The following is an 18,808-nucleotide window of genomic DNA, read 5'->3' as shown; positions in this document are numbered from 1 at the left end:
TCTGCTCAGGGCTGCCATTGCGTAAGGAAGCCGAAGGAAAAAGGGTGCAGAGAGAAGGCAAAAACTGCCTTGGGGGAGGAAAACCCATAAAACCCCGGCCTTGATGTACTTCGTAAGGGAAAAGGTTTGAAAAATGACACACACACACACACACACCTTATCTACATCAGGCATACTAAATGAAAGCAGGTGCGAAGAGCTGGGATCGAAGGCAGATGGTTATGACGGATGCGATCATGCTTCCCTGCGGCTTGACTCTAATCCCCACAGCCTAGTGTGAATAGTTCCCCCCCTGATGCAATGCCAAAATCCTAAGTGGAGCAGAGCGTGGTTGGGGGGGAGGGAAGTTCTCCGAATTACTGGACACAGCCCAGGCCAGGGAATGGGCAGGGCAGACTCTGGCTCACCCCTTCTCAATGAGTCAGGCTCCCCTCCTCCCCTCTGTCTTCTTCCCATTCTGTCTCTGCCACGCTCGGGGCACTATGTCTGCGTCCCAAAAAGAGGAGTCAAAGCGTTAACCGGAAAACCCGGCTCGGTGGGACGGTAGACGCGAGCGAGAGTCCAGGAGCACCTTAAAGACAAGCAAAATGTGTGGAAGTCACTTCTCCCTTCTTTCGTATTGAAGAGGCTAACAGCGACTCACAAAAGCTTCTTGGCTACCAGTTTGGTTAGTCTTTAAGGCAGGGTTTCCTAGTCAGGAGACCGAAGGGCCCTCTGTGGTACCTTGGCGTGGCCGTTGTTAAAATGGCGGCTGAGGAGAGCCCTCCTGCCCTGTTAATTTTTAAAAATCTACTCTTATTGGGGCAGGTTGACCAGAGAGCCAGCTTGGTACAGTGGTTAGGAGTGCAGACTTCTGATCTGGTGAGCTGGGTTTGAATCTGCCCCCCCCCCACCACATGCAGCCGGCTGAGTGACCTTGGGCTAGTCACAGCACTGATAAAGCTGTTCTGACTGAGCAGTGATATCAGGGCTCTCTCAGCCTCACCTCCCTCACAGGGTGTCTGTTGTGGGGAGAGGAAAGGGAAGGCAATCGGAAGCCACTTTGAGACTCCTTTGGGTAGTGAAAAGTGGCATATAAGAACCAACTCTTCTTCTTCTTCAAAGCAGCCTGGCAGGAGTGGGAAAGGAGGGCCCAGAGGACCTCAGAAGCCATCGACTGGGATGGGGTGTGGGAAAGACAGGCCATAGCAGGATTTAAATTTCAAAGGAGAGGGGGAAGAACTGCCCCCCCCCCTAAGACTTCATTGGCCCACAAGGGCAAATCAAAAGTGGAATGTAGGTTTCTGTAGGTTTTCGCCAGGGAACCGAGAATTTGCTCAGATGAGGGAGGGCGATATTTTCCCGAGGTTTATAAGCAAGTGCTGTACAAACATTGCAAAGGCAATTAAACATCTAATAGCGGCCCAATTAAATTGTTTTTATTACCAGGCGATGCGTTTATTCGCGGCTGGCAATTAAGTCCATCTTAAAGGTTACATACTGTAGCGAGGAATCTAAATAAATCTCAAATCTTACCAGCCGGCCTTATAAATAGTTACCCTGCTGTGTTTTCGTTGGGGAGGGGGTGTGGCGAGAAGGCTTTGCAATCCAGCTGAGAAGACAGCAACAGGTCAAAACTTTCCAAATTTCAGAAGATGAACATTAATTGCGCTCTCTGCCCCTTCTTCAAATACAAAAGAATTATAATAATAACCCTTGGGATCGTCCCCTGAAACTGGTCGGCAGTGCGGCTAGCATGAAGGAAATTCCACTTGGGAGACCTTTTGCAGAAGAGGCCGTGCCTCTCCCACCCTTAATCCCTCGATCTGATGCCCCCAAATTCTTCCGCTCCTCTTAATTCTCTACCCCCATGCACACCCCAAAGTTGCCAAGCTGGAGCAGTGGTATGAGATAATTTCTTCTCAATAAATGTCTCCTCCTCTCCCCCTTCCTCCCTCCCCCCCCCCAAAAAAAATTGGATCAGACTTGGAAGGCTCCAAACTGGATCCATAGGGAAGGAAGTTCTACATTTCTGGTTCCAAAACAAACGCATGGGTATTCAAGAGTAAGGCTCAGTTTCCAGGGCCGTATATGGCTTACCAAAAGTTTGAAGAAGCCCTCTTCCCCCTGCCCTCCAGATCTGCATCCACAAATAAGGAACAAGCGATGCCAGCCTCTGAAATGATTGCTTCCCGGGCCATTTGCTACCCAATCTTTTGCAGCCTGACCTCCCTGGCCCTTCCGTACACGTCTCCATAAGGTTCCCCGCTCGCTCTCCCTCCTCGTTTGCCGGTGAGAAACGGCACCGCGAGAGGAAGTGGCCAAGATGACCCACGGGAAAAGGAAATCGCCACAAAATTCCTTGCAAACGCCGCATCACAGCCCTCCGGATCAGTCTTGACGACAGAGTCGGAATGGCTGGACGTATTGTTTGAAAACTGCCCCCGCGCCAAAACTGAAATGTTTAATCCAGGCAGAGAATGAATGGCGAGTGGAACAGGCGCTGAGATTTCTTGGATCGCCCCTGAGCACGCAGCGGATTTTCTTCGGAAACCGGCACTCCTTTGACAGGCAGTCCCTGACGCAGGAGAGGCCTTTCCTATTAGTTCCAGGTGGTTAGAGATGGGACTCCATTTTCATCCTGGGCTGTGAGTCAGGGTTTTCACCCTAGGGCTCGTTGGCACGATGTGTTATGCGCACACTACGGTCGCCGAGAGGCTATGGCCAAGAAGGCACTCGCAGCACATGGATTTCCCAGTCCACGCAAACCCAAGAGCTCTCCTCCTTTCCTCGGAGAATAACGACTGGCATATCTAGAGCAGAGTTTGGTATCGTGGTTAAAACTGGTGGCCTCTAACCTGGAGAACTGGATTGTATTATCCTCTCCTCTGCATGCAGCCAGCTGGAGGATCTTGGTCCAGTCAGAGTCCTCTCTGAGCTCCCTCAGGGTGCCTGATGCCGGGAGTAGAAGGGAAAGGTGTTTGTAAAGAATCTCAAAGCGGCTTCCAATTGCCTTCCCTTCCTCTCCCCACAACAGACACTCTGTGAGGGAGAGGAGGCTGAGATAGCCCTGATATTACTGAAGAAGAAGAAGAAGAGTTGGTTCTTATATTACTGAAGAAGAAGAGTTGGTTCTTATATGCCGCTTTTCTCTACCTGAAGGAGTCTCAAAGAGGCTTACAGTCGCCTTCCCTTTCCTCTCCCCACAACAGACACCCTGTGAGGGAGGTGAGGCTGAGAATGCCCAGATATTCCTGCTCGGTCAGAACAGCTTTATCAACACTGTGGCGAGCCCAAGGCCACCCGGCTGGCTGCATGTGGGGGAGCGGGGAATCAAACCCGGCTCGCCGGATTAGAAGTCCGCACTCCTAACCACGACACCAAGCTGGCTCTCAGACGTTCAGAGGTGGTTTGCCATTGCTTGCCCTGTGCACAGCAGTCTTGGACTCCCTTGGTGGTCTCCCATTCAGGTGTTGAGGCAGGCCAACCCCACCTGGCGAGAACCCGGCAAGACCGTGCTACCCTGGGCCTGTCCCAGTCAGGTTCATCACGGCTCCAGAGCGCTGCCTAAGAATGACAGGCAGATGACACTGGAGTTTATTTTTTAAATTGAAAACTCCATGCAGGCCAGCTTGCGAGTGCTTTGGAGGGGAGCCAAGCTACGAGCATGATAGACAGATATAAATATTACCAAGGAACGCAGCGTTTCCAGAGGAGCATTTTGATTTTTTTAGCTAATGGAATCCATACACGGTTCTGTTCTCGCATGTCACACCATCCTTTCGAAACATGCTGGTGAATAATACTCTTTTTGACTAGAGAGTGGGGTGTGGTTTTTTTTGTCATATTTTGGGTTTATTTCCTCAGTCTCCCGGAGGGAGGGGTTGTTGCTTAAAAAGAAAAAAGTCCAGTTCTTGTAAATCCTTCTAATGTTGACAAAATCTCCAGACTTCAGTTATTCTTGGTGCTAAATTATTTATCTTCCTTCACTTTCTTGCTGGGACTTCTGAATCTTTTACCAATCCCCTGGGAGATAACCAAGGCCTTATTCTTCACCTCCTCCTCCTCTTCTCCCTCTTTTTAAAAACCAGGACGTTTCTTTTTTTAAAGAATAAATAAACCGAAAACCGTGATATGTTCTGGCTTTCCACACGCTAAATGTGCTTCAGTGGGGCCTCGGGATATTTTTAAAGGCACAGAGCCCCCCTTGTTTTGGTGTTTGTAAGCTGTTGCTTTTGCATATCGAACGAGGAGACAATGGGGCTTTGAAAATAGCTTTGCCTTGAAGGGAGCCGAGTTCCCCCCTCCCAGAAAGTGTTCCCACCTGAAGGCAGCTCGGGCAGCCCATTTTCCCTGCAAATCCTGCTCACCAGGACGGGCGATCGTAGCCGGTGGGCATTTGGGGACCTATACCAGGCCCACCCACCTCAATGCCACCCTACCTGCCCTGTTCAGAGTCCGGGCCAACCTCCCACAGCGACAGCCACATGCCCATCTCACCTGGCACGTGGGCCTCTGCCAGGTGTCCATGCCCACCACCCATAGAGTGAAGGCTGCCCCATGCTCAGCCCCCATGGGGGAGCTGGCGGGGATTCTGGGCTCCCGGAAAAGCTAAGACCTTGCCTGTTCACCTGGACACAGTGAGTTGCCCCCGTCCCATGATCAAGGGGAGGAGGTGTGGCTTTCCGCAGGGCCTGCAAGACGGCGCTCTTCCGCCAGGCGCGTGGTTGAGGCCAGGGCAGTTCTCCCGTTAATCCATCTGAGGATCCCCCCCAATCTTGAGATCTCTAACATCGAGATCATTTGTTAGATCTACTGGAATGACTTCCACCCTCTTCTGAATATTATTTCTCACCAGGCTGAACATGGGGGAAAACTGGGTAATTTTGATTAGAATTGTGACCGCTGCCGCTTACATATGTTATATGTTGTATGATGCCCCTCAAAGCATAAAAATACAGCACCCTTTCCCTCAGCGCTGTAAAACCCCACCACCCATAGGCTACAGCGTCCTCTTCCCCACACAGATTAGGAGGAAGGTCACGACTGAGGATTTACAGAGCCAAAATGCCTTAGATGTTTAAAACCTCTCGGTTTTTATTTTAATTTTTTGACGACTTCCCAGAAGCGACGCAGCATCACCCCCCTCTCTCTGCCGTTCCTCGCAGGTCCCACACGATGGATCCCGGCTCCAAGACCAAGCTCAGCCAAGCCTACCTGAAGGACATCACGACCCTGCCAGGTACGCTCTCCGGGGGACTCCGAATCGCGGTGCGCGCACGCGAGCATGCGTACGCACGCTTTCCTCAGCATGTTTTCGCAGATCGTTTTTCATTGCCGTTGCCGATTCTCGAAGTAAAATTGCAAAGGTCACGGCCGCGGTGACGGCGATGCACGGGTGAACCGCTTGTGTTTGCTAATGTCCCGTGGTCACCCCGGAGCGTCGTTTCCCAAACGTCTTTGTCTCAGTGTCTCCGCAAGGTGAGTCACTCGTCACTCAGTATTAATTTTAGGTTCCTCGATGGAGAATCGTGATCCCCCCTCCTCCTTCCTCCTTCTTGAACTCGTGTTTGTTTGGCTTCACCCGTAGCCTTTCCCCCCCCTATCCCATTTTGCTTAGATCTGAAGAAGTCACGGCTTAACCATCATTTTGAACAGATCCGGTTTGTTCGGAAGGCCTTTGAACTCCCGTCCCTCGGGACACCGGGGAGTAAATAACAATGCAATCCTAAGTGGAGTTGCACCTTGCGGCGTCCATTGAAGTCAGGGGACTGAGAAAATTCTGAAGTCTGCTAAGGCAGGGGTAGTCAACCTGTGGTCCTCCAGATGTCCATGGACTACGATTCCCAGGAGCCCCTGCCAGCAAATGCTGGCAGGGGCTCCTGGGAATCGTAGTCCATGGACACCTGGAGGACTACAGGTTGACTACCCCTGCGCTAAAGAGAAAGGAGAAAGCAGGAGGACCAAAACGGGTCCAGATCTAGCCAAGCGGAAGCAGTGGGCTTTGGCTTGCCTGTCGCTTCTTCCCACACGACTGTTGGCTGGGTCATGGCTGCTGGGCAGGTGTGCCCCCCTCCCTGATTCCTGTGGGCACCGCCAGCTCTGCCAGGGCTTTGTCTCAACTTGCTCCCAGTCACCCTCAGCATTCGCCCACCCAGAAACTCTGCAGGGCGATTAAGGGCCACTCCGTCTCTGCGGGGATGTGCTCCAAGCAACAGCGACACGGGAAATCACCTAGCTGTTTGGGGGTCCCTGTTCACGCCAGCGTCCACAACCGAGGCTTAACATCAAGGCTGATTCAAGGTACGCCCCGTTCACACCCGAGTGGCGAGGGCATGGCTCCGGAATCTGCATTACTGACGGCAAGCTAGGCATAGTTGCCCTTAGCATCGTACTCCCCCACCCCGACTTCGAACGAGGTCAGAGGAGAACCGTCCCTGCTTATAACAGAAGAAGAAGTGTCGGATTTTATACCCCGCTTTTCTCTACCAGAAGGCGCCTCAAAGCGGCTTCCAGTCGCCTCCCCTTCCTCTCCTCACAACAGACGCCCTGTGGGGTAGGTGGGCCTGAGGGAGCTCTGACGGGACTGCTCTGGGAGAACAGCCCTATCAGGGCTGTGACGAGCCCAAGGTCACCCAGCTGGCTGCAAGGGGAGGAGTGGGGAATCCAACCCGGTTCGCCAGATTAGGAGCCATCATTCTTAACCACTTCACCAGTACTCGGCTGGAGTCGCATGAGGGAGCATGGATAGAGCTGGAAGGTTCCAATAGGTCTCCCCGCTTTTCTTCTGACCGCCCACTTCTCCACTGTTCCACTTCTCCACTGTTCAACTCAGACCAAGGACCCATGTGCCGCTCAAGGTGCTTTTCGGGCCCTCTCCGGGCGTCAAAACCACAAAGGCAGCTTTAAAAGAGGACGTATCAGGTTTCTAATGCGTGGAAAACCAGGCAGATTTTAAAGCAGGCTTGTATCGGGTTTCCCCATCAAAGAACAGCCATGCAAGAAGACTTGGTTTACAGTCACAGTCCAACCTTCCCGAGTCGACAATTCACATATCATTATGGGCTCAGGCCAGCATACCTGCAAGGGGAGGCAGCAGTGGAATTATTCCAGTTTGTCTTTACGACGTTCCTGTTTGAGGGAGCACCCCGAGCCCAGACTCTCTCCGGTGGCGTCACAGCCAAGTGAGGAATTGGGGGTTTGAACTTGGGTCTCCCTGGCTCAAGTCCTCTGCTGTGTCACAGCTCCCTTCAAATGGGGAGGGGAGATCATTCCAGGCTTCCGCTCCAAGTCAAAGAACCGTGTGCAAGCCACAACTGATCTCACTAAATGGTTGCTTCCACCCACGGCCCTGTCGGAGGAAGTGAAGAAAAAGCGACATTTTGCATCACCTCCCGAATGCCCTTGCAGAGCTGATGGCCAACAAAATCCCAAGAGGCGAAGAAGCTCCTGTACTGGCTTTCTGGTAGTCTTGAGGCTGACGCCGATGAAGCAATTGAAATCTACGGGGTCCTGTTCCCTGGCTCCGTCATCAAATGAAAAGGAGGCAGCAGTGGAGAAACCGGAAGGAGAGAGGCTGGGAAGAGCAGCCCCAAAAAGCTCCTTAAACGACACTGGCAACCAAGATCCACAGTGAGGGGCAGTATACAAATCGAATGAATGAATGAATGAATGAATGAATGAATGAATGAATGAATGAATGAATGAATGAATGAATGAATGAATGAATGAATGAATGAATGAATGAATGGTTCCCTTAAGAGTTCTCACCTACATCACGAGGTGTCTCGGACTCTGCAAGAACAACTGTAGCAGGACTATGACTAGCCCAAGGTCTCCCAGCTGGCTGCATGCAGAAGAAGAGCAGGGAATCAAACCCAGCTCGTCAGATTGGAAGCAGCCATTCTTAACCCCCCCGGACCAAGTAGATATTCTTAATCTGCATAACACGTCCAGGTTATTTCGGGGCAAATCTTAATTATTTATATATATTTTAGGCTGGCCCTCAAAAGACGGACCATTATCATTATTGGCTCCTTCCTTGTTTCATCGATCCGGGTGAACCTATGTGTCTCCGTTGTTCCCCTCCGTCAGTGACCTCTGAAGGTTTTTGCATAGCTAAAACATTCATCAGTGGAGTGGGGGCTGGGGGGGACGGAACGACCGGATGCCATGTACTGCATAGCCCCTGGGCCATTACCTTTGGACTATTAGCAGGAGCGAATTTCATAAACCTTTACGTAATGATTTCCTCTAAGTACAGCCGTATTTTCTTTTATGAGACTTTTTTTTTAAAGCCGTTCTTTACCTCCTCCCCAAAGACGCCCCTTGAATTAGACGGCATGGCACAAGCGGAGGGATCTGTAGATCACTTTAATGCCTTACGGATGTTCTCTGCACACACTCCGCAGGCTCTTCCAAATCACCTCCTGCTCCGTTGCTCGGAAAACAAACATTGCCGACACCATGACACCGTTTCTGGGAGAGAACCCAGAAATCATCTCACAGCCTCTTGCGGCACCCTTCATAATCCCCCAGTCTCTGTGGTAAAGACCATAGAGGTTGGTGGCATTCCTAGAACATCACTCCAGTCTGTGATGTCACTTCCAGCTTTCCTCCCGGAAATGGCTTTATGGTGCCACTGATGTTGCCCCCCCCCCATTTGTTTCTCCTGCCACAGGGACGGTCCGTGGTGGGACAGTGATTGTGGCAGGCAAGTGGTATCCCTATGCCCAATATCTCCGTGATGAAAGTTAATTCCCGCCCCCCTCCCTCCTTGTGCAAAGGTTCTAAGACAGAGCTTAATCCTAGCTTAGAAAGGTCGTGGAAGGAAAGCGAACCCCATTCCCGCATGCGGACATCACGGAGCTGGTTTCTATCTGAGAAGAGGGGAAGGAGGGAGGCGCACTCTGCAACGAGCCGATTTCATGCGCACGCTGAGTTATCGTAATGTCTGAACGTGACCCTAGGATCATCACTGCACGGATTTCACACAGGTCTCTTCAGATACCGGGAGCCGGTTCCGGCACGCCCGCGGACGAACGGGCTGTTCGCTTTTGTCTGGCATGCGAGAAGTTGGCAGGGAGAGTGAAATAAAGTCACATCGTCCCACTTTTTCAGTTGCCGGTTCTTCTCTGCTCCGAGCCCAGACTCCATATTGTGAGCTGCAACATGACGTTCTCTTCCCCATCTTTTTCTCTCTCTCTCTTTTTTTTGTAAATGTCAGCCTGCTTTGGGAACAGATGGGAGGGGAAGTGAGAGAGAGGAAGGCTCGCGTACATAAAATTCAAACGGCAACCTTCTCAAAGTGTGGGGTGAAATGGGGGTGGGGGGGGGGGAGCTGAGCGAGCCATGCGGGGCTTGGTGAGAAAGGGGTGCTATTAATATCCTCCCCCCTTCCCCCAAATTTTCAGAGCAGGCTGGCCAAACAGGAGGAAGAGAAGCTGTGGGTAGGAACGGTGATCAGCCACGATCACTAAGCAGGGCCTCCATGTTCAAAGGCAGTATACCTCGGGGGGTTAGATACTGAGGACGCAGCATGGGGAACAGCTGCTGCCTTCTTGCCCTGCACATTGGTATACAGCAGGGGTAGTCAAACTGCGGCCCTCCAGATGTCCATGGACTACAATTCCCAGAAGCCCCTGCCAGCATTTGCTGGCAGGGGCTTCTGGGAATTGTAGTCCATGGACATCTGGAGGGCCGCAGTTTGACTACCCCTGGTATACAGCTTTTCTTCTGCGGAGTTCATTTTATCCTCCCCCAAAAATAACGGATTGTGATTGACGCAGGGTCCCCGGAGCAGGGTTCTGGGCTTCTTGGAAGCTGCCGGCTGGTCAGCCGAGGAAACGAGACCTATGCTCTTAGCAGAAGCTTCGATGCCCGCCTGGGTATTCAGAAGTCTTCAAGTTCCTTCACCAGCATCTCCTTTTATTTGATGCTTGTTGGGGGGGGGGGGATGTACAAACACAAATAATAAAAAGAAGCATTATACATTTTTTTAAAGATCCTTTAGAATCTGTTTAAAAATCCATAATGTGTCTTTTTATTATTTGTGTTTGTACTTGCCCCTCCTTCTCCAGTAAGCATCAATTAAGACACAATTGGAGCCCAGTGGCACCTTTCAGACCAGTGTGCTCTGGGCACAAGCTTCTGTGAACACGGGTTCTTCCCCAGACACTGCAAAACAAAACATACACCCTCAATCATCTCAGGCAGCTGAAGGGCTAGCAGGAGTCAAGATACTTAAGTGAGTGGGTGATTATAGCTGGCAATTTACCCCCCCCCCCTTGCTCTCTCCACAAAAGAAAGGTAACAGCTGAGGAAGCTGCTCCAAAGCTCCCAAAGAAGCAGGGTGCATGCACACAGAAGTCCACACCCAGAATCTTCCCCCTGCCACTGTGAGATCTTTATGTTGAGAGAGAGAGAGATTCTTCTCTGCCTGAGACCTTATAGATTGTAAGCCACTTTGCGACATATGAGGTCAGCTGGGTGGCCTTGGGCCAGTCACAGTTCTCTCAGAGCTCTCTCAGCCTCACCTACCTGTGAGCCGCTTTGAGGCTCTTTAGGGCAGTCCAATCCCCCCCCCCCCCAGTTCTGCTTCCTCCTCGGCTACCCCTCCTAGTAGGGTGTGGCCAAGTTCACCCAGGGAACCTCTGCCAGGGTGTCCCCATTGGACAGTGGGAGCATTGTGGGATGCGGGACGCCTCTCGACATCCAGCTTCCACGGGCCGTGCCGAATTCAGTGGCGCTAGCAGCTCAGCAGAGGCACCGGAGGCCGCAGTCCAAACCTATCTGTCAGCATTAAGGCAAAGTGGGGCCCGTTTTCATTCCATGCATTCAATGCAGCGTTCCTCGGCGCATGATTTGGATTCTGTGGGACACAAAGAAAACACATTTTGGACTTTTGCCACAGTTGCCGGGGCGTCTAAATAAGAAAAGGGGAGGGGGAAGCTCCTTGCATATTTTCCACTGTGAGTTAGGGGGCTCTTAACCCAGGTGTCCTGGCTCTCATCCAGCTCCGGTAATAACCTGTTCCCGGCTTTAATCCCCACCTAATATGGATTGAGTGCCGTATTCTTTACTTCCAGGCCAAGATCCTTCTGCATTGTTGCCTTTCGCACCAGAGGAGGCCTCATTTGAGCTCGCCTCTCGCCCCGTCCTCTGGGCTTTTTTGTAAAACGCTTTGACAGCCCTCCCTCCGCGGAGCGGCCATTGATACGGCCGGGGTTATCCGTTCCCCCCACGGCTGCTGGCCACACTTTTCGAGCCTCGCACACTTTATTGAACAAAGCACCTGGCAGGTTTCATCCTAGCGTGACTTCAACAGAATGGCTTTTCCGCCGGCGGCCTCACAAGCAAACGCCGTCACACGAGCAACGTAACATTAACACCGTGGTTAAATATTACATAATGTTAATACACGTTCCCCCAAAAATGAAAAGGCACTGCTGAGAGCTTAGCGGAACCGCTCATCAGCGGGGTAAAACGTTTCCTGGATTGGAGCCAGCTCCGACTCCCTCTTGCTCGGCTATAATGCCCCCAAGCAGCGGGGCCAGCGGAAGCAGTTGACTTGAAGGACATCTGCTAAGGCTGGGGCTGCCGACTCTGCATTGGGAAGTTTGTGGAGAGTTGTGGGGTGGAGACTGGGAAGGGGAACTGACCGCTGTCAGCTGGAGATCAGTTGTCATTAGGGATCCCAGCTCTGGGTGGAGCCAGGAATGGGTGGGATTTGAAGTGGGGAGGGTTTCCAGTGGAGTAGAAGGCTATGGTGTCTACCCTCCAAAGCAGCCCTTTCCTCCAGGGGAACTGATCTCTGGGTGAGCTATAATTCCAGAGGATCCCCAGGGAATTGTAGTCCATGGGCCTCTGGAGAGCCCCAGTTTGATCCCCCCTGCTTTAGAGCAAGGCCTTTAAATCCCAGGCTGAAGAACAAGAATTCCGACGTCCGTTTTCCACCAGGCCCGTCCTCGGCTTTGTCTTCCCGTCCTAAACTTGAAACCTAAGATTTCTTTCAAGCAGTCTTCCAGTTGGCCGCCCCGCCCCACTTCAGCCTCCGAGCTCACGGACAGACCCAAAAGTCCCATCCTCTCCCCCACACACACACACACCCGAGACGCAACTGGTGTTTCGAGCGGATACCTTTTCGTCGTCATCCCCCCCTCATATCCAAGGCAAAATTCCAGATTTGTGGGTGCTCACTTACACATCCCGGTGCCAAAATATGCAGAAGGTTAATGGCCCCGAAAGGGAAGGTAATGGGAACCGAGCTGTTACCAGGGTAACAAAACATTTTTCCCCCCTGCTTCTTATTTCTTATTCATTCCTAGATCCAAATGGTGCCTTGCGCTTTGAAATTCTCCAGCCATTTTGCAACCCCATAAAGGGGGCCGCAAAATAAGTTTTTCTCTCTCTTTTTTTTTCTCCCCCTCTCCTGACGGCCCTTTATTCCTGGGGCCTCCTTGTCTCAGTGTCGAAATAGCCTCGCCCGATGGTAGATGGTGTTTACTCGGCCCGGAGGTGAACGCTTTGAAAAGCCCCACCCCTCGGTTCCCTCCCCCCTTTTTTGTATTATTACTGTTATTAATGCCAATTATAAAACACAAGTTTCGTTCTGTGTGGCCTTTCTTTCTTTCCTTTCAGTTTTCCAAGCACAGTGTTCTCCCAAAATGAATGAGGAAAGGGAATAATGAACGTACAAATCACTAGCCAAAAAAATAGGGGGGGGAGGGCCTCTTTTGGCCTAGATCTCCAGAAGATGTTTAAACCGGGGCCTGCCCCAATCTGCTCGGTAATGCAAGCGAGACTCCTGTCATGGGCTGCTCCCATGCACACACGCAATCCCCCACTGCAAGAATCCCCCCCAAAAGAATCTTACACTTCAAACAGAAGACTTTTGCCTTTCCTTCACCTCTTACATGTCATTTTTCAATATACGAGGACTTTTTAAAAAGAATTCTACCGTATAAAAGTCAACTGCCTGAAGAGCCAGTGTGGTGTAGTTGTTAGGAGCGGTGCCCTCTAATCTGGCGAGCTGGGTATGATTCCTTGCCCTTCCACACGTAGCCAACTGGCTGTTCTCACAGAGCAGTTTTGTTAGAGCTCTCTGAGCCCCACCGACCTCGCAGGGTGCCTGTCGTGGCGAGAGGGTGGGGAGGAGATTGCTCCGCGTCTCCTTCGGGTACAGAAAAGCAGGGTCGACAAAACCAATTTCTTTTTGTACCCTGCTTTTCGCTATCCAAGGGGGTCTCAAAGCAGCTTACAATCGCCACCCCTTCCTCTCCCCACAACAGGCACCCTGCGAGGGAGGTGAGGCTGAGAGAGCTCAGAGCAAACTGTGACTGGCCCCAGGTCTCCCATGAGCCCGTGCCAGCAAACGCTGGCAGGGGCTCATGGGAATTGTAGTCCATGGACATCTGGAGGACCACAGGTTGACTTCCCCTGGCTTACGGGATGTGCCAAAAGACATGTGTTTGCTGGCATGGGCTCATGGGAATTGTAGTCCATGGACTTCTGGAGGACCACGGGTTGACTACCCCTGGTCTGGGACAAAGATCAGGGAAGAGGCCAGAGATTAGGCTCTATCCCCGGTCAATAGGGGCTGTTGCATGGGATGCGGCACACACATGTTTGGTAGAGAGGGGGGTTCATGTTCCAGGTTTGCCCGTGGTCCAGAAGAACTTGCTCCCTCTTGACTGCTGCGTCCCCCTGTGGGTTGGCCGGCCTGCCTGGACCCTTTTTGGACCCGTAAAGACAGCCTCAATCTGTCCTGTTCTAAATAAGCATGTTTGTCAACCCCGCAGAAAGCTCCCTGTTGAAGTGTATTACTTTCCGACTGCCAATTACTTAGAGGACACAGGCTGTTGATTGACGTCCCGTGGGCGTTGCTGGAGAGGCGCTTTGCAGTCCTTGCCCACAGAAAGGCAGGTGCCATTTGCCGTTTAGGTATTGGATTTATTGATTAATCCACAGCTTGCAGGCGGGATCTTGGGGACAGGGCTGGTCAAGTCATTGCACTCGGTGGGCCTGCTCCGTGGCGTACCTCACATGGTTAATACGGCCCTGTCCATTCATTCCCAGTATCCCTTTTTTCAAAATGTTCTTTCAGGGGAGTACGCCATCATGGTCCACGAAGTGACTTCACCGCCGTTCATGGGCCACCATCTCACACCGGCCTTCAGGCTCTTGAGGATTTTGCCAGAGAAAGTTTCGCCAGAGGACGGCTTGCCAGCGAAGGCCTCGCCCGACAAAGCCAAAAGAACTGGCATTCGAAGCGAACATCAGAAAGGTGCTGGAAATTAACAAGGCCAAGGGAAGAACAAGCCACGGCCTCCTCCCAAAGGAATTTCAGGTAAGGGCACGCTCCGAGCTTTGTAAAATGCCAGCCGTTTGGTTAATTTGCAGTTTAAAAACATTGCAGTGCCATCCCGATTAGTCAACAAAACATTAGACCAGGGGTAGTCAACCTGTGGTCCTCCAGATGTCCATGGACTACAATTCCCATGAGCCCCTGCCAGCGTTTGCTGGCAGGGGCTCATGGGAATTGTAGTCCATGGACATCTGGAGGACCACAGGTTGACTACCCCTGCATTAGACCACCACACTGAAATACACGAAAGATTTAGAACACAACTGTAAAACGGCAAGAGTTGCCAAAAACAAGGCAAATGTGCCCTGCGACCGCATTTTCTCAAGCAGTTGGAGGGTGCAAGGAAAATCGGGTCAGAGGCATTGGCCTGCCGGAGTCGCTACTAGCCAGAAGATTTCTTGATTCCTTTTTCATTCCGCCTTCCGCCCTGGATCTCATAGCGTCACATGTGGCCTTCTCTTTTATCCTCAAAAGAAGAGTGCAAGATAGGCCACTTCGAGACTCGTTCAGGTAGAGAAAGGCAGCATATAAGAACCAACTCTTCTTCTTCCTCAGAAGGGCCTTGACTTAGTTATCGGTTTGTTACCCGCTCTTAGAAATCCGCTGCTCAGCTTCGTTCTTTTGGACCATAAATTAGACAACCTGCAAGCCTTTGGGTGACATCAGTATAGGCCAGGGGTAGTCAAACTGTGGCCCTCCAGATGTCCATGAACTACAATTCCCAGGAGCCCCTGCCAGCGAATCCTGGCAGGGGCTTCTGGGAATTGCAGTCCATGGACATCTGGAGGGCCGCAGTTTGACTACCCCTAGTATAGGCCAAAGACTCTTGATGCTCAATTGCAAGATTTTTATTGCTATGTACGTTGTGCAATTTTTGGAGACGGGTTGGGGGAGACACGGACCCCCCTAGTTTCAGCCAAGTGAAGAGCTTGTGCAATGGTTCGGTCAGATCGCTAGAAACCCTGAAAAAACAGCGAACCAGATGGTCAGCGAACAGCCAAAAAACATACATCGCAAATTACATTTACGACCGCTGCGCTCTCCTCTCTAATAACACCTTTGCGACTATCTAGTGGGGGGTATTTTTCCCTCTTAGGAGGGAAAAGAAAAGAATTTTTGTTCATCCTGTACAGTTTTTTGGGGGAAAAAAAATAAATAAATAGATTCGCCCACTGCAAGATGGCAAGCGGAAAACTGCCAGCAATTTTTTGGGGGGGAAAATGTCTCCTGTCATCAGCAAAAGAGGATCTGGAGCTGGGCTAATTATTCAAAAATAAAGCCCCCAGTTGGGCAGGCCAGAAATGTGCCTGAGCAGGGATAGCGGAGGAGGAGTGGTGAGCGGATCTGTTTGGAACATATTTGTGTCTGGCAGCAGCCGGTGTTGAAGACGCGACGTGCTCTGCAGTGTTGGATGAGCCGTTCAAGACTCAATAGTGCGTCATGGCAAAGAGAGCCAAGTGTGAGCAGAGCGCTGGGCTTGGGAAAGGAGCCGTCGGGGGTGCATCGCCCAGGCGCATGCGGAGATGCCTTGCCCTGACACTCACCACGGCTGGCCCGGTGCTTTTTGGCACCGTAGGCACGCTCGGGGTGGGAGGGAAGGCAGCATCATGTAGCCCGATGTTGACACATCTTGAAATCTAAGCAGAGGGTGTCATGAGTAAAGAACAGCAGCTTGTAATCCGGAGAACCGGGTTTGATTCCCCACTTCTCCGCACGCAGCCAGCTGGGAGTCCACCCTGCAAAGCTTCTATTTTTTTTCCCCAGGGGAACTGATCTCTGAAATCTGGAGATGAGCTCCAGATGGAGTTCCAGGGGATCCCCGGGGGATCCTCCAGATGGAGGTCCCCAGGTCCCACCTGGAGGCTGGCATCTCTAGCCGCCCCTGAGTCTCCCCATTGTTACATCTAGTCTCAGTCATATCAACTGCTCTCCAAGGTCTCGCAGGGTTGTCTGTTGTGGGGAGAGGAAAGGTAGGATGATTGCAAGTCTCTTTGAGAGACACAAAGCCAGCGGGGGGCTTGTCACAGTTCTCGCAGAGCTTTCTCAACCTCACCTCCCACACAGGGTGTCTGTCGTGGGGAGAGGAAGGGAAGGAGATTGTAAGACGCTTTGAGGCTCCTTCTGGTAGTAAAAATCAGAGGACCAAAATAGCTCTTATCTCTCTCTGTCTCTGTCTCTCTGTCTCTCTCTTTGTCTCTCTCTCTCTCTCTCTCTCTGTTCATGCTCTACAAAGCTCCCAGAGACTAGAAACAGCTGGTTAGGGGGAACAGGGGGTCCTCCTCTACGATTGCTTAGAGACCCCAAATGCAGAAGTGTGACAGAAACTTGCCTTATGTTAACCGACACTTATGACGGGCCAGGGTAGAATCTGTTAGTGACCCCCCCTGGCTGTTTTTCCAGGGTTGTCGCAATACATTCTTGTAAAGCAGTGAAGTTAAAAAAAAAACCGATTAGTAACTGATAAGAAGTAAATAAAGCAATCAACAGTTTACGTTACTCTTTGGCTTGAGGTTTTGCCTTCGCCCGGACGTTATCAGCAGCTTCCTGGGTTTTTTTGCCGAGCGACGCATCAGGGATCTAGTCGTCACGGTCTAGCTCAAGGGCCACGACCCAGGCTGGACGCCAGGCCCGCAGACACATAATTAAATGCCAAGGCTGATTAAAAATCGTTCCGAGGGTTACGGTCAGGGCCATGCGTATTCTGGAGAGCCACAGGAACAGAGAAAAACTTCCCAAGATGGCACAGGGTTGATCATCTGGGTTCTTTAAAATAGAGAGAAAGTCTTCATAGAGCAGATTCCTAATTTTCGTGTTGGCCATAAGGTACGATCTAAGCAGGTTTTGTTAACAGAATTCTCACCCACGTCCCCAGGTTTCTACCCTTCGGGATGCAAGGAGAGCATAAGTAGCCCTGGGTGAGGTCTGAGAGCCGGCAGAATAATTCATGCAATTGGTTAGCGCAGGGGTAGTTAGACTGCAGCCCTCCAGATGTCCATGGACTACAATTCCCATGAGCCCCTGCCAGAGAATGCTGGCAGGGGCTCATGGGAATTGTAGTCCATGGACATCTGGAGGGCTGCAGTCTAACTACCCCTAGGTTAGCATATCAGCCCTCTGGAGGAACCTACTTTTGGGTCCCAGCCTTCAGCAGGAGAACTCCTGCCACGCACGATGGTCGATCAAGTTAAGTGTCATGCGCCTGTAGATTTTGAACAGATATCTTCTCCAGACCTGCCCTGCTGCTCTCCTCTGGATTGTTAACCCAACCGTGGGGAAATATCGTTTTCGGAGAGCAGAATCAGACAAAACACATCTAAGAACTGCTCCGGGGAAAGAAAACAGATGGCCGTCAAAGCGCTTTAACGTTCCTTCGCGTTACTCTAGCTGCGGCTCTCCTCCTCGGCTCTTTCGTTTTGTTTTTTTTTCTTTTAAAATAAAGTCTTCATTTCCTCCTCCTCCCCCCAGCAATATCACTATTATCTTGGCTGAAATCTTCCTTCTTGGTGCAATGAGGGCTCCGTCGGCCCACAGAGAGGTCTGGCTAAGCCCTGAATGCTATCCAGTCTCACCCACCCCAGTTCCCAGCACGCTCCCTCCTTTTCTGCCCAGCCAGATTTCCCCCCCCCCCAGGGCTGCTGACCTCCAAGTGGAGATCTTCTGCTGTTCTAATGGGTCTCCAGGCAATGGCGATTGGTTTCCTTGGAGAGAGCGGCTGCTTTAGAGCAGGGGTAGTCAACCTGTGGTCCTCCAGATGTCTATGGACTTCAATTCCCATGAACCCCTGCCAGCAAATGCTGGCAGGGGCTCATGGGAATTGTAGTCCATCTGGAGGACCACAGGCTGACTACCCCTGCTTTAGAGAGTGGGCTACGTGACTGAAGTCCCTCCCCACACCCCCATTCCCCATCGGCTCCAACCCCCAACATCTCTAAGTATTTCCCCAACCAGACCTGGCAACCCTAGTCCCACCTGCCCCCCATCCCCCACCTGACCTCACAGCCACCAGGAGTAGCGGAAAGTTGCCCACCACTCCCAAGCAGGCTGGTGCCGGGTTACAGGTGTCCAGTTAAAACTCCCATAAAAAAAAAAAAATTAAGATGGACAAGAAAAACCAATACAAAATGACAACCCAGCAACATGGCGGAACCCCCCTCCCCATCCCCTACCCCTACCTCCGCCTCCAGTGGAAGGAGGCAGGAGAGATAAGATACCTAAAAGTTGTAGCCCAGGAGGGCCCATCAGTCTCCCCCCCCCTCCGTGCATCTCTCTCAAGATCCCGTGCAGCAAAACGAAGAGAAAGAAACAGGAAGGAGCAGATAAATAAACACATCCCGAGGATCAATCGCACGGAGGGAGAGGCGCAACGCACTCAGAAACCAGAAAACAAGTTGTTCCAAAGGCAAAAGTTGACACCACTTGGCCATGCGCGCGCGCTTTCCTACACGGCAAAGCTTTTTTGTCTCC

General features: G+C 51.6%; 1 protein-coding gene across 8 annotated transcripts in view; it reads left to right on the top strand.

Annotated features, from left to right (window-relative positions):
- The window catches only part of MORN1 (MORN repeat containing 1), a 91,256-nt gene that overhangs the window by 46,301 nt on the left and 26,147 nt on the right, over positions 1-18,808 (top strand). For 6 of the 8 annotated variants that reach the window (XM_077312389.1, XM_077312386.1, XM_077312385.1 and 3 more), the window contains 2 exons: positions 5,148-5,221; positions 14,084-14,326. In XM_077312389.1, coding sequence (XP_077168504.1) covers positions 5,148-5,221; positions 14,084-14,277 — 268 coding nt within the window. In that variant the 3' untranslated portion in view covers positions 14,278-14,326. Of the gene's footprint in view, positions 1-5,147; positions 5,222-14,083; positions 14,327-16,577; positions 17,304-17,573; positions 17,593-18,808 lie in introns of those variants that run through there. The other 2 variants (XM_077312391.1, XM_077312390.1) reach the window with 2 other exon arrangements.

The sequence above is a fragment of the Paroedura picta genome, chromosome 15, assembly GCF_049243985.1.
Source record: "Paroedura picta isolate Pp20150507F chromosome 15, Ppicta_v3.0, whole genome shotgun sequence".
Classification (NCBI taxonomy): domain Eukaryota; kingdom Metazoa; phylum Chordata; class Lepidosauria; order Squamata; family Gekkonidae; genus Paroedura; species Paroedura picta.
Note: the sequence above shows the minus strand (reverse complement) of the source record. Positions and strands in the feature narration are given on the sequence as shown.